Genomic DNA, 15,386 nt, shown 5'->3' on the forward strand with positions numbered 1-15,386 from the left:
AAAAAAATAATAATAATAATAAAAAAAGAAGAAGAAGAAGAAGAAGAAGAAGTTAAGAGCAGTTAGTTTTTTAAAAAAGAAGTTAAAAGTAGTTTAAATTGTAATCAAACGTGTATATATCTATTTAGTTTTTTTTTTTTTTTATCATAAACTTGAGGATATTAAAAAAAAAAAAAAAAAAAAAGGATAGGAAGATAAACGTGAGATTTAAAAAAAAAAAAAAAAATCAGCAACATGGAGCTGTTTAACTTTTTTTTACTTAACTTGTTTTTCTTTTCTTTTCTTTTTTAAATAGTAAAGCTATAGTTGCTTTAAAAAAATGGATTAGTGGGAGAGTGATCATATTTTGTAGGAAATGTTTTAGATGAGAGTTAGAGATATATTTTTATGATGTTATCTTCAAGTTTTGCCCCTATTTAAACGTAGGCTGTAGGAGTATTTTGGAACCAAAAAAAATATCCAGTCCAAATATAGGAAGCCTCATTAAATAGTAGTATAGATAACATGGATAAGCCATATGTGCCCTGTTTGGTTTGTGTTTTCAATTTCGCGTTTTCAAAACTTTGTTTTCCTAGTGTTTTGAGAAATTTTTCTAAAAAATAGTTTCCAAGTGTTTCATAAATATAAACTAAAAGTTAAATAAATATGTTGATTATTTTCTTATTGAATGTATTGAAGCTGAAACAGTAAAATGAGACCTGCAATAATTAAAAAGTAACTAACATTTTGTGCCAAAACTATAGCATGGGACTCTCAAGCAATCAAATTTACCTCACTTTTTGAACAAAAAGTTATTGTGAAACCCCACAATGTGCCAAGCCGGTTGAGCAATTAGGCTCACTTAAGCCAAACATAACATCTTATTTTGCAATAAGCATTAAGTTGGCAGTTTCAATAATTTAACTGCATCCCAAACACACACTTAGGTTATGTTTAGTAACAGTTTTTGTTTTCTATTTTCAAAAACTTGTTTTTGGAAACATAAAGAAAAAACAAATTTTTTGTATTTTTGAAATCAAAAATATGTTTGGTTAGTTGAAATTAAAAAAAAAAGTTTTTTTGAAGAAAAAAATAGAAAATATTAAAATATGTTGTTACTAGGATTTGAACTCTAATGCTAATTCATTAAATGAGACAGATTCATTAACTCAAATGTGTGTTTTCATTAACTTTTGAAATATAGAAACTGAAAACAACATTTTGCGTGTTTTCAGTTTCTTCACAAATGGAGTTTTGAGAACAGTTCTTATTTTCTGTCCATTTTGGGTTGCCAAACAAGTTTTTTAATCTAAAAAAAAAATATATATATATATATATATTTTTTTTTGGAACCAGAAAATAAGGGGAAAAAATAGTTACCAAACATACCCTTATTTTCTATTTTTCAACAATTTAAGTGCACTCTTCAGTCTTCCCTCAAACAGTGATAGAGAAACGATAAATGAAAATTACAAAACTACCATCAAGTTATTTACAAAAATGCCACCCAAAACAGAAAATAGGACCTGAAAATAAGTTTGGGTTATTTTTCAAAAATCATTCTCCATAATGAAAAATGAGTAGTTTGAGTTTGGATAGGTTGTAATAATGATGTTTGAGTTTGAAGAATATGGTTTCATAAAGTGAAAATTCAAGTTCTAAAATTTTCTAAATGAAAATTCAAAAATTTGAATTTTTTGGAATTTTCTGGTGACTGTTCAGAAAGATTGAAGAGGTTTCAATTTTTGTTAACCGTTTTATGAAAAAATAACTAACTCTCTATACCTGTCTTTTCATGAAATATAACCCTAGGAGTACGAAATACGAATAGAGGCTTATGTTCACTTGAAAAATAACTAACTCTCTATATGTGCCTTTTTATGAAACATAACCCTATGGATATAAATAGAGGCTTATGTTCACTTGAAAATAACTAACTCCACAAAATAGTAAATTTGAGAGAAACACAAGAAATCCTATGATCATTCTCCAGAATTATCATCTGTAGAACCCAACATCTTGGTTGTATCCTAGGAACAAATTTGCGATAATCCTTTAGCAACAAAAGTGTGGGGGGCAAATATTGTCTAAGGAAAACGATATAGTGTCTATAAGTTATCTATTTATGTTTGTCTTTTGTGTTAAACTTGTTCTTTCATTATTACTTTGTGTAATATCCCCAACATTTGGCAATTCCCCTTACCTCACTTTGCAATTTTTTCATGACTTTACGGTGCCTTAAGAGCTCTGACATTGCCCATTCTAGGATTGTGTAAGTAGTAACAGTTCCAGCAACAGACATAACCTAGAAACCAAAATAGGTAAAGAATCTATTGTTAAAAGGAATATGTATGGGTTAGAAAACGGGGCCAATCATGTTAAAGTAGGAGCTATGACTTATAAGCATTCAAGTATTCAACAAAGAGTTTATCAAAAAAAAAAAAAAAAAAAAGGTATTTAATAGGGCAATGAGGCTGAGGATTATTATTATTATTATTATTATTATTATTTTGGTGACAAAAGAAATAAACTAAATAGATATTTGATGTGAACACTAGGTATATGTATGTGATTGAATTTTTTTCAATCAAACAAATAAATTATGAATAGAGATTTTTTTTATAGAAAATATGTGTGTGCAATTTATAATTGAATATTTATTCATACTCCTTAGAATGCTTATTAACAAGACCTTTAGGATCTATTTGGTAAGAGATTTCTAGTAATGTTGTTTAAGTTTTATGAAAATACGTGTAAGTAAAAAAGTGGGTAGAAATACATGTTGTAGTGTTTAAACAACAGTTTTTATTGTTTAAACACAATTACCAAACGGGGCCTAACCTCTGGCTTTGTGCTAAGCATATTCAAACAATGGAATATTGCCCTTCACTTATTAATTATTATACATGGGAATGTGGTAAGAAGACTTTGAGTTGTACATTTTAGGCTAAAATACAAAATTCACCCTCTAAATTTGACAAAAATATCATTTCAGTCTTCTAACATTGCTTTTGTTCAATCAAGACCTTCCGTCAAGCCTCTATTACATGCTCCGTTAAAACGCACCTAAGACTATTATTTTATTATAATTTTAAAATTTTAAAAAAATCCAAAAAATTAGAAATATAGAAAGATTCTTCAAATCCGGTGGTGAGGACGACGGTGTTAACCAACTATTGCACAATACCAATTTGAAAATAAATCAAAATCAAAGCAACCACTTCCCAAACACTAGCAAATGGCCACACCCAAATACCCATCTTCCTAAACCCAAATCAAAGCCACCATTTTTTAACAACCCAAAGAAAACTCAGCCATTGACTAAGCTTTAATCATTGACAAAAATAGAACAAAAAATGGAAATTAAAACTACAAGAAGGAAAAAAGAAAAAGAAAAAAAAGAACAAGAGGTTTACACCACTTTAACAAGGTTAAAAACAAAACAAAAGATCGGTTTACACCATCTTCCTTCCGCCAATCTTGGACGGCTGTCCTCAATGTCCAGATTGCCCTTCCCACAGCCACTTGTCAATGTTCAGGGACCTTATATTCAAAAATACATATCCAATGTTTTATTTTCTAGGTCTTTAATCAAACTTTTTTTTTTTTTGAAAGGTAAACTACATATTTGGTCCCTAACTTTTACACCATATTTCAATTTAGTGCCTAACCTTTCAACTGTGTCAATTTGATCCCTAATCTTTCAATGTCGTGTCAATGTAGTCCTCAATATTATATCTTAGAAGAAAATTGCTGACATGACAAACGACCAAAATAAAATTTAAGTTTATTGTCTCATCAACGTAAGCTAATTTTTTGTTTTGACCATTAAACATGTCATAAATTTTCATCCAAAAGATAACGGTAGGGACTAAATTGACACGATACTAAAATGTTAGGGACCAAATTGACACAATTGAAAAGTTAGGGATTAAATTGAAATATAGTGTATAGGATAAGGACTAAATATGCAGTTTACCCTTTTTTGAAATATTAATTTTTAGTGTGTTTTAATGGAGCACTGTAATAGAAGCTAACGGAAGGTCTTAATTGAACAATTTGGAAACTTCGAGTAGTTCACCGAAAAAAAAAAAAAATTAAAGGATTGAAATGAATTCCGGTTAAACCTAGAGTGTGTATTTTACATTTTAGCCTATATTCTAAAAGGTGCCATAGGTATAGGTAAACATGGAAGCATTGTAATAGAAATTAAATAATCATAGAATATTGGAATATTGACAACTTGTTATAAAGTTATCATAGAAAGATTTGCACCCCTCAGAATTTTGTTAAAGTAGGATATTTAAAGAATAATTCGGAGTGCAATAAATGAATATTATTTCCTCTTTCATTATAGAAGTGAGTCTTACCTTTAAGATATCTCTAGAATAATTTGAGAGTACAGCATACACTCCACTCCCCCCACCCCCTTTGCACGTGCATGACATAATAAAGAGTCTTACTAATTAAATTTATGGTAAGACCCACTATTCATATGAGAGGAAAGAGTTGTCAGGGACCTTGTAGTAGAATTGGCATTACCCAAGCACAAAGTACTTGAGGGTCTAGGGAGAGATGGAGTTCGAGTTGCAAAGTTAGTAATATATTATAATTATCTCTCTAAAAAAATGTGAAAGGGAAGAGTACGTATTTATTGTACTACCAAATTATTTTATTATTTTTCGTTAAATAGATGTTTCTATACAAAATTGGGCAAATAATTTCTTTTCCTTAGTTTTTTCTACAAGATAAAGTAAAGAAGGGAAAACGAGAGTGTTAGGTTTAGTGTTAGCAAATTCCAAGATCATGTATCATGTTTGAGTCATAATTGTCGAATTTCGAGTACAAGATTAAGTTCCAAGATTCAGCTCAAGAGAAGGTAGTAACTAGAATCTCAACTAACCTTTGATTGAGTTTTGATTGATTGAGACAAGCTTCTCAATCAAATCTAGACTAAGGCTCGCTCTATTGAGACATGGGAAACCTCATTTTTAATCAAACTCGTTTAGTCAATTGCTAAGTTGGAAATCATGCCCTACATGCTAAACTATATAAGGGCATATAAGAGTCAATTGAAAAGGGATCTTTCGTAAAACATTTTGTGCAGCGTAGTGAAGAAACCCTTAAACCTCTCTATTCACCATCTATCTAGAGTTCAACAAGTAAATATAAAGATTGGTTGTTCAAGTGGGTGACCAAGGCTACAAAGCCATTGATGTACCTTTGCAATGAAGAAGAAATCTTCATGGTGGTCCTTCAAGTCATGGACACTGTTCATGGGAGAATTTCAATTTAAAAAGTGTCAAATAAATTTGGAGTAGAGAATGAGGCCACATTTGTAAGTATTCTATTGGATAGAGACTAGGGATTAGAATATAACATAGTTGTAGGCTTTAATTAAAAATAGTGAAATTTTTCTTGGTGCTAGCTAGGATTAACCCCGGTAATGGTTTTCCTTAGAATGCATCTAAGGTTTTCCACTTCATCACCAAATAACCCGTATTATTTCCTTTATTGTGTATTAGAAAGGCACCCTAGAGTCATGAAGAAATTGCAAAGTGAGGTTAGGGGAATTGCTAAAGACAAGGATTTTGTTGGGAAATTTAGACCCCGGTTGATAGAATTAACAAGTTTTAAACCCAAGTTGTTAATTAGATTTATTATGAATAAAACTTGTTAAAACAAACAAACATCAATATCATGTAGCGGAAAAATAAATAAGACAAGATATGATGACCTAGGAAAACCAATGAAACAAACTAGTTTCACAGTAAAAAACCTGGGGGGAAACCTTGCCAAAAAGCAATCCACTATAGTAAAGAGAAGTTTCAAATCTAGTAGAAAACTTTTGTCCCTAGACTCTACAATCCCCGTAGATGAACTCACAACAGAAACTTTCTACCGTTTCAGAACCTCAGAACTCTTCAATATATGAACGCCACCCTTTTGATTATTGCACGAATCCCAGTACGTGACTATCCAATTGTGCGGATCCCAGTACGTGACTTAATCACCAACTAGAAGAAGATGTTGGCTACAAAGTTCTTCACTTCATCAACAATGAAGATCAAGAAGCACTTGGTTACAAAACCCTAAGGCGCAAAAGACGCAATAGCTTCTTTCAGAGAGAATAAGGTTTCGGTCACCTTTTACATATGTTCTCCTTGTATTCTCTTATGTGACGGCTTCTAAAATAAACCTTATATAGGTCTAGAGTTGTGAGAAAATAAACCCTACAAATACATGTCATCATGGGCTGAAAATCAGATCTGAAAATCTGAAATTTGTAAAGCTCGACAGATAAGGTGTCGAGCCAGGTGTCGAGAATTAAAACATCAGACACAAAAGATGAGGCTCGATCGATCCACCAGGTGTCGAGAAGCTATTGAGGGGAAAAAAACTTTCTCAATCGATCGATCGGCTATCGAGAAGGTGTCGAGATTGCGATAAGAAACACCTTAAGAGGCTCGATAGATAGCTTAGCTGTCGAGAGGTGTCGAGCAGCTATCGAGCTTTAAAAATTCAGCACTTCTTCACTTGTTTCTTGGACAGACTTGATGACTTCAACACTTGATCTTGAAACAAGGTTTCTTGAAGTATTAAACACATCCTAGATCTACCCAAATACAAGTAAAATGCATTTTGTCAAACGATTAGCCAATTACACAAAATATGTCTTTAACAGATTTTATAATTGAGAATGATTTAGAGGAAATGCATTACTTGAAAGCTATGATCAAAGAGACCCTTCAAAGAGACCCTTCGCTTATATCCTCCAATCCCATTACTAGTTCCTTGAGAATCAACCCAAGATGTTAAAATTAAGGGATATGACATAGCTGCTGGTACCATGGTTATCACTAATGCATGGGCAATTGCAAGAGACCCTTCATTGTGGGACAATATTCCAGTTGAGTTCCAACCAAAGAGATTTTAGAATTCTACAATAGATTTTAAAGGACATGATTTTCAATTGATCCCATTTGGAGCTGGAAGGAGGGGATGCCCAGGAATCGTATTCACTACAAAAAACGAGGGCTATAGCCGCGTTTCTAAAACGCAGCTATAGACCCTAAAAACGCAGCTATAGGCCCGTTTGGTCTATAGCCACGTTTTCTAATGACCTTTTATTCACAAATCTTGTGCACAAGTTTGATTGGGCATTGCCTGATGGACCAAAAGTAGAAGTTTTGGACATGACTGAATGCATTGGGCTTACCATTCACATAAAATTTCATCTACTTGCTGTCGCAACTCCAAGTTCTTGCTAAATTTCTTTGTAGTGTTTATGCAAAGTAAATAAGTAATAGCTTATTTTTATGGTTTTGAAAAATTGTTCTAAAAAATTGTTTCCAAATGTTTCGTCACCCAAAAATCTGTTTGACACTTATTGTCTATTTTTATTCCTCTTAATCAGTAATAGAGAAATGCTAATAAAAAGGACTACTGACTTGTAACCTTAGCAAAAAACATATTTGCCTGCTAGCACAATGACACTAAAACTTTATAATCACTTTATAGAACTTCCTCCATGAATGAACTCATTCATAACCAAAAAAATTCCGAGCTGATTCTTGGAGTAATCTTCATACTATGGAATCTTTCCCCTTAATTTGTATAGCAAGATTTTTGTTTTAATTATGATGTAAAAGACATGGGGCAAAAAATTATCAATTTATCATCTTTAAGTAGATCATAACCTCATCACTCTAGCAACTTTTAACAAAATCTCATTGATACAATCCAAATTTGATGTGTTTTAGAATAGGATTTTCCAAAAAATTTATGAACCCTACCAATAAACATTGTTCGAACTTATTTTGGATGAGATTTTATTCTTAAAAATGTGATTTTTGACTTATTTATATTCTTGAATTAACTTTTAAAATATGCATATATCATTTGTAACTGATGAAATTAATATTATAAAGCAATACCCTAACAATTTTATTCATAAACTCTCTCTCTTGGAGTGGGAAAAATTCCAGTCTCTAAAGAACCGTGCTAAGTGCTAATTAAGGAAATCAAAATTTAAATCGTGGAAAATTATTAGGTTCCATATGAATCTTCAGCTCTTTTGACTTTGGAGGCACATAGAAGTGAGTGGTTTTACTTCATTTCTAAAATAATTATTAAGTGATATTCCAATTATCTCTCATTTCTTATTTATAATGGATTGAACCATAAATTTAATTAACAACCACCAAGAATACGAGAGTAGAGAGCACTGAGTTATCATTGCTTTCAAAATGAAGTAAAACAAAGGTTATTCATAATGGATTCATTACTAAGAAATAGCAGCTAGCAGGATAAGAGCATCTTCAGCAAATTCATTAAATTTTTGCACTGTTTGGAGAATGAACAATAACTTTTACCTATATGTACACACTTTTTCAAATGCACTTTCCAACAAATTCTCTATCCCATTTGTAAGCGACTAAATTTCTCGGTTCGAAATGAGTCAAACAAGTAAAATAGTTTCACAAATGTGAATTTGTATTGATGATTGTGTGGTACAATTCTCTGTGATTACAAAAGAGTTATCCTCTGATTCGATCTCCTTAAAAGACTTGTTGATTGGATTTGTAGTAACGTGATTTTGACTCGAACACCCAATATACTTCAATTTGGCTGAAGAATGGATCGAAGATCTTTGGAACAGAATTACAATGAATCTCTGGCTATGAGCTTGTTGGAAATCCTTTGTTCTTCACATTCTTTGTGTTCTTCGTGTGCTCTTCGTCTTCGAAAGTTTGTGGTGGAAGTTCTTCGGGGCTTTAGAGGCTTGAATCCATTGAGCTTCACTGATTTGTGATTTTTTGAGGTTTCTGGAGGCTTTTGAGCTTGATTCCAGTGAACTTTGAGATCTAGGAAGATGATTTGGATGATTCCTCTTCGAATGTTCTTTGTATTTGAAGGTTTGTGGTGGAAGTTCTTTGGGGCTTTGGAGGCTTGAATCCGTAGGGCTTCACTGATTTGTGATTTGTTGATGTTTTCGGACCTTTGAGCTTGATTCTCGCAAACTTTAGGATCTAGGCAGATGGTTTGGATGATTCTACTTCGAATGTTCTCCAATTTTGGGGTTGAAGTTCTTGAACTTGCTGGAGGCTTTAGGGCTTGATTCCAGCAGAGCTTTTTCACTTCTGAGTCTTGGTCCTCCTTAAATGTATTAGGAAGGCTTTTATTTATAGGAGTTTGGAGGTGGGTGAGCAACACGTGACGGAGTCTGATTGGTGACACATGTCACAGCCTGATGGGTCCGCTTGTGTCATTGCTTACACGTGCTAGACTGCTTGTGTCATCGCTTACACGTGCTGGACTGCTTGTGTCATCACTTACATGTGTGAGGCTGCTTGTGTCATCGCTTACATGTATGCTGATGCGTGATTGGTTTTTGCATGACACTTGGCAACTTTCCATTGGCTTCTGAATAGTGATAGCAAACCCTAGTAGTAATACATGGTGTTTTGTAATTGGCTGTATTTTGTGGACTTGGTAATATAACGTGTCAGCTTGTGATAGGTCGGAAATTTTCCCTCTCTACACCATTCTCTATCTCATTTAAATATTATTTCTTTATTCATTATTTATTCTTTTTTTAACAATTACACATTTTCCAACATTTATTTATTCAACACTTTATTATTATAATAAAAAAAAAATGAAAAATGAACAGTAACTCATCAAGTCTGATGAGCTACTGTTCATGAGCCAAAAAAAATTTGGATTTAGAGAATCCATTAAAGTGATTTTTTTTAGTCTCATTTTCTATTATAGAGAATATTTTATTTTTGCATAAACCATTAAAGATACTCTAAGGGGGCGTAACAACACAATAAAACAACATTTGTGGCTAAAACTTACATATAGAAAGAGAGGGGACCACCACAAAAAAGATGCGGATAATAATCAGATATTCATCAAAATTTAGTGGAGCTTATTAGCTGAGATAGATCCCATCGTGATTTAAGTTATAACTTCTAAGTTATAACTTCTACCTATACGTTTTTGCCTTTTTCACTAGATGGACTACACGTGTCGATCATCCATACTGACTTATCTGATCCACTCGTCGCGTTCATAATGTAAATATCTAGATCTCATTTGAGACAATTTACAGTGGCCACAAATATAAACGTTGACTCACTGCGGAACATCAACAAGGGAGATCAGATCCCAAAAGCTTAAACATACACTTTGCCCGAAAAAGAGAGAAGAAAATGTCACACTTCCTGCAATTTTTAGTTACAAATGTAACATCCTTCTTGCTGCAACCCTCTGTTTTAACAATTTTAGCCTTCAGCTTCATACTCCTATTCAAATGGTATTCCATCCTTCCAAACAGTAACACCAAAAAAAACTCACCACCATCACCACCAAAGCTACCCATCATTGGAAACCTTCACCAACTTGGCTTGCAGCCTCACCGTTCACTCCAAACCTTAGCTCAGCGCCATGGCCCTCTCATGCTGCTTCACTTTGGCAGCGTACCAGTCCTTGTTGTCTCGTCTGCTGATGCTGCCCAAGAGATCATGAAGACCCGAGACCTCAACTTTGCAGACCGACCCAAATCAGGCATATCAGAGAAACTATTATACAGTTACAAAGATGTGGCTTCAGCCCCCTACGGTGAGTACTGGAGGCAAATGAAAAGCATACTTGTGCTACATCTTTTAAGTAACAAAAGGGTTCAGTCCTTTTGCTCTGTGAGAGAGGAGGAAACTTTCCTGATGATTGACAAAATCAAAGAGTCCTGTTCTTCTTCATCTGTGAATTTGAGTGAAATATTTGCAAAGCTTACTAATGATGTAGTATGTAGGGTCGCCTTGGGAAAAAAGTATGGTGAAGGGGAAGGTGGAAAGAAATTCAAGGAGCTTCTCGGGGAGTTTGCGGAGTTGTTGGGTGCTATCAACGTGGGGGACTATATTCCATCGCTTGCTTGGTTGAACCGTGCCAATGGCTTTTATGCCAAAGCAGAGAAAGTGGCTAAACAATTAGATGATTTTCTAGAAGGAGTAATTGAAGAGCATATAAATTGTCAGAAGAAAGGGGATCATGACCGTGGTTTTACTTTTAGTCAAGAAAATGAAGACCAAAAAGACTTTGTAGACATTTTGCTTTGGATTCAAGAGGAAAACGTGATTGGTTTCCCTGTCGACAGAGATAGTATTAAGGCTTTAATCCTGGTAAGAAAATTCTCTCTCTCCCTGTGTGTTCTCATTCATTAAGGGGAAAATTTTAGCTCCAAAAGGAAATTTCTTCCAATTCACTAAATGACGATTTATAAATTTGTATACAAGTATTTTTAGTCACATAATTTAATTATTGAATTATGTGATTTTTTAAATAATTTAGATTTATGGTTTATGAATCACCAACTAATGGGTTTGTTGAGCATTGCATGGGAAGTATGGTTATGTCCAAATTACTACATTTTTTTTTAGAGGTAGAAGATAAATGAGCATTGATTACTACACACTTTTTACAATACATCGTCTATAGACATCTCGTAGTTCATGTTTTAAGAGTGGGCATACTTAAAAAATACTTGAAGTTTGTATTAATTTTAATAAAAAGGTGAGACATTACTTCCATGCAAAAATAGCCAGTGGCATGATAAGCAGGGGAAAAAAAAAAAAAAAAAAAGTCTTTCGGATTCATTTTCACTATTCTATTTTATACTCCACAAACTGCAGCATTATGAGATGTCTTTTTATTTTTATTTTTTCATCTTCAACTTTTATAAATTAAAAACAGGATATAGGTGGACTGCGCCGACTGCCATTAGTGAAGTGAACTATAAAGTGGAACCTCTGAACATGACAAATGATTTTTATAGAGATAAATGAACAATAATTGTTTACACAAATTTATTGTATCCAGCTTGTTATTTATTTTTAGATTAATCTTGTTTCTTAAATGGGGTAGAATATATATATATTTTTAAGTTTCCACCCAAAATTGAGCAACAATGTTTAGCTGTCAAGCTAATAAGGAGTTAAATGGGGTAGAATAATTTAGAATGGTCAACAAGGGACATTACTGGTAATACTAGATGGCCTAATTTCATACAGAAGAAGAGATTTATAAAATAAATAAATAAATAAAAAGGAAAGAAAATATGCTCGACTGCAAAAGGGTCTATATTAGTGTAGGAGGCTATGGTATTTCACTCTTTCCTCATATATATTGACGGCTTTCTCTAATATTTTACCGTATTTTGTTATAGGATGCATTCGCTGCTGGGACTGACACTACATACATAGTTTTAGAATGGACAATGACAGAGCTCATAAGGCACCCTGAGGTGATGAAGAAGGTGCAAAATGAAGTGAGAGAGATTGCTGGCAATAAAAAGGACATAACTGAGGATGATTTGGATAAAATGCATTACTTGAAGGCAATAATCAAAGAGACTCTTCGCCTTCATCCACCTATTCCACTATTAGTTCCTCGAAAATCAATTCAAGATGCAAAAATACATGGCTATGATATCGCAGTAGGCACTCAAGTCATTATCAATGCATGGACAATTGGAAAAGACCCTACATTATGGGACGAACCAGAGGAGTTTCAACCAGAAAGGTTCTTAACTTCTTCAATAGATTTTAAAGGACATGACTTCCAATTGATCCCATTTGGAGCGGGAAGGAGGGGATGCCCTGGAATTTCTTTTGCCATAACTACTATTGAGCTTGTTATGGCAAATCTTGTGCGCAACTTTGAATGGACATTGCCTGATGGAGCAATAGGAAAGGATTTGGACATGACTGAATCTACCGGTCTAACCATTCATAGAAAATTTCCTCTTATGGCAATTGCAACTTCATATTTTGGCTAGTATATATAGACACAATACATATTAGTAGTAGAAGAATTCCCAAGTTTAGTTTGGCTAGAAAGATCTACACTACTAGAAATATGACATTGTTTCTCGATTCTTGCCTCGATGGTAGGCTGATTGGTCAATGCGTGATCTTGACCAAATGGTTTTTACAAAATTTTCAGATAACGGGTTTGAAGTGTTTCAAATGGCAAGTAAGGTTTTGTGAATATGTTTTAGTGTTTAAAACCAACCAAGATGTCTCTTTAAATTGCCTATTAAAGGCCACACCTCATTGTCTATAAATAGTAATTCATATTTATTTAAGAGTGAATTTTTCACCACTTTCACCAAAAAAAAAAAAAAAAAAAAAATCTCCAAGATTGGTAATTATAGAATTCTTGGCTTAGTTGTATCTTAGTGACAAGTTTGCAATAAACTCTTAGTTGTATCATCCGTCCCTCTATGCCTTGTTCTTCATTCATTTTCTTGCTCATTTCCTTGTTCATGAGAAAATTTCCCAACAATAAATCTCTTATAGGGTGCTATGTAGGGTAGAGAAAATTTCTTTGTTTTAGGTAAAGTCTAGCTCTAATCTTTGTAATTGTCAAAGTGAGCTATTTTGTGTATTTGGGATTTGGGTTTTGTAGAAGCACCTCTACACCAAATTTAGTGAATCATGTAAATTCTTGATTTTTATTTTTATTTTTTTTGTGTCTATTTTTATTTTGAGTTTATTTTCTAGGTTACTCTTATTTTGGATATCTTTTACAAGCGTATAATAATTATCACAATCAATTTCAGTATTTGAGCATTAGGCCTTGTTTGGATTTATTTTTTTCATCACTCATCACTCATTACTTAATTTCCGTTATTCATCACTCATCACTCATCACTTAAAATATCCTACCCGTTTGGTTTTTTGTTTTCACTTCCCATCACTCAAATATTTCTACTGTTTGTGGGACCCACTGCTGGAGCACCATGTCAGTGAGTATAGTTAGCCTACCCGCCTCCCTTAACTCTTTTCATTTCATTTTCTTCTCCTTCAATCACCGTTGCCCTATTACTCTCCCAACACAAACCCAAACCCAGGTAAGATAGAAGACGATCGGTGTAGTAGCAGCGTCGATCGGTGTAGCGGTGGTGCCAATCTCCTACCTCCGACGCATAGTGGTGTTGATCGGCGCCGATCTCCCACCTTCTCAACCCAGCGCCGATCTCCACATTTTATTGGTGTTGATTTTTGAAAACCCTAAGGCTTGATTTTTGTGGGTATCCCTCAACTCTTTTCATTTCATTTTCTTCTCCTTCAGTCACCGTTGCCCTATTACTCTCCCAACACAAACCCAAACCCAGGTAAGATAGAAGACGATCGGTGTAGTAGCGGCGCCGATCGGTGTAGCGGTGGTGCCAATCTCCTACCTCCGACGCATAGTAGTGTTGATCGGTGCCGATCTCCCACCTTCTCAACCCAGCGCCGATCTCCACATTTTATTGGTGTTGATTTTTGAAAACCCCAAGGCTTGATTTTTGTGGGTATTGTTCTGTTTGTGCTTTGTTTTTTCCTGTTGTTGTTCATGCCCCTTTCTTTGTCTCTGTTGCTTGCGCTTTATTGCTTTTTTTTTTTTAATTATTTTTTTTATGGTGCTTGTGGTTACCTTTGTTGGTGCTTGGCTGAAGAGAAAGCACACAAAAACAAGATTAAGGAGAGAAAAGTTTGTGGGTTTGTGTTTTTGTGTTAGTGTGTATGATCTGAGTCATGTGTTTATGGGTTTGATTTTCTAGCTTTGAGAAATCGGTACCCATGTGTTTCTCTTCTTCTTCTTCTTCTTCTTTTTTTTTTCTTTTTTTTTTTTTTTTTTTTTTTTTTTTTTTTTTGATAAAGTATATTTGGTGTTTCTGTGAAGAAGAAAAGAAAAAGAATGAAGAAGAAGAAAAAAATGACCGTTGGAGTGAGTCTGTGAAGAAGAAAGAATAAGAAAGAAGAAGAAAAAGGTGCGCCTGACGTGACTTGTCTCTAGCCGTGGGTCCCATGAATGTGTGTTTAATTATGAAAATATCATTGAAAACTAAGTCATGGAAACTTTAAAGGGGTGTTTGGTAAGTGTTTCCAAACAACAATTTTCAGTTTTTAAACAACATTTCACGTATTTCCACGCACTTTTTCACCCATACGTATTTCTACAAAAAATTTTAAATAACAATTTTCAGTTTTTAAACACATGTACCAAACGGGCCCAACACCTAAAATGTGTTTTCAGTTTCCATAACTCATAACTCAAAAATTAGAGAATTGAGTAATGGAAACAAAAACTGGAAACAACTGAAAACAAAATCCAAACAAACTTTTTTGCATGGGTCCCACCATTTTTGAGTTATGAGTTATGGAAACAGAGTTATGAGTTATGGAAACTCAAAATCCAAACACCCCCTTAGCTTTTACAATATATATATATATATATATATATATTAGTGTTATGCCTATGCGATGCACGACTTAATAAAAAATATTTTGATAATATAATTAAATTTAATAACAAATAAAATGAAAAAGGAATTAATTCAAAATTTAAGATTAAAA

At 33.6% G+C, this 15,386-nt stretch overlaps 1 protein-coding gene across 1 annotated transcript; it reads left to right on the forward strand.

Moving 5' to 3' along the window:
- The first annotated feature begins 10,095 nt into the window (after positions 1-10,095).
- LOC126701745 (cytochrome P450 736A117-like) lies at positions 10,096-12,881 on the forward strand. Its single transcript, XM_050400092.1, has 2 exons — positions 10,096-11,165; positions 12,209-12,881. Exons 1-2 carry the CDS (start codon positions 10,200-10,202, stop codon positions 12,818-12,820), a joined length of 1,578 nt encoding a protein of 525 aa, XP_050256049.1. The 5' UTR covers positions 10,096-10,199; the 3' UTR covers positions 12,821-12,881.
- Positions 12,882-15,386: the final 2,505 nt, after the last annotated feature.

This window comes from Quercus robur, chromosome 10, assembly GCF_932294415.1.
Source record: "Quercus robur chromosome 10, dhQueRobu3.1, whole genome shotgun sequence".
NCBI classification, from domain to species: Eukaryota; Viridiplantae; Streptophyta; class Magnoliopsida; order Fagales; family Fagaceae; genus Quercus; species Quercus robur.

Excerpts from the sequence above, each read along its gene's own strand:
- LOC126701745 (XM_050400092.1), top strand. The coding sequence starts at position 10,200 with ATGTCACACTTCCTGCAATTTTTAGTTACAAATGTAACATCCTTCTTG. Across the intron at positions 11,166-12,208 it reads GTATTAAGGCTTTAATCCTG|GATGCATTCGCTGCTGGGAC; the intron begins GTAAGAAAATTC and ends ATTTTGTTATAG.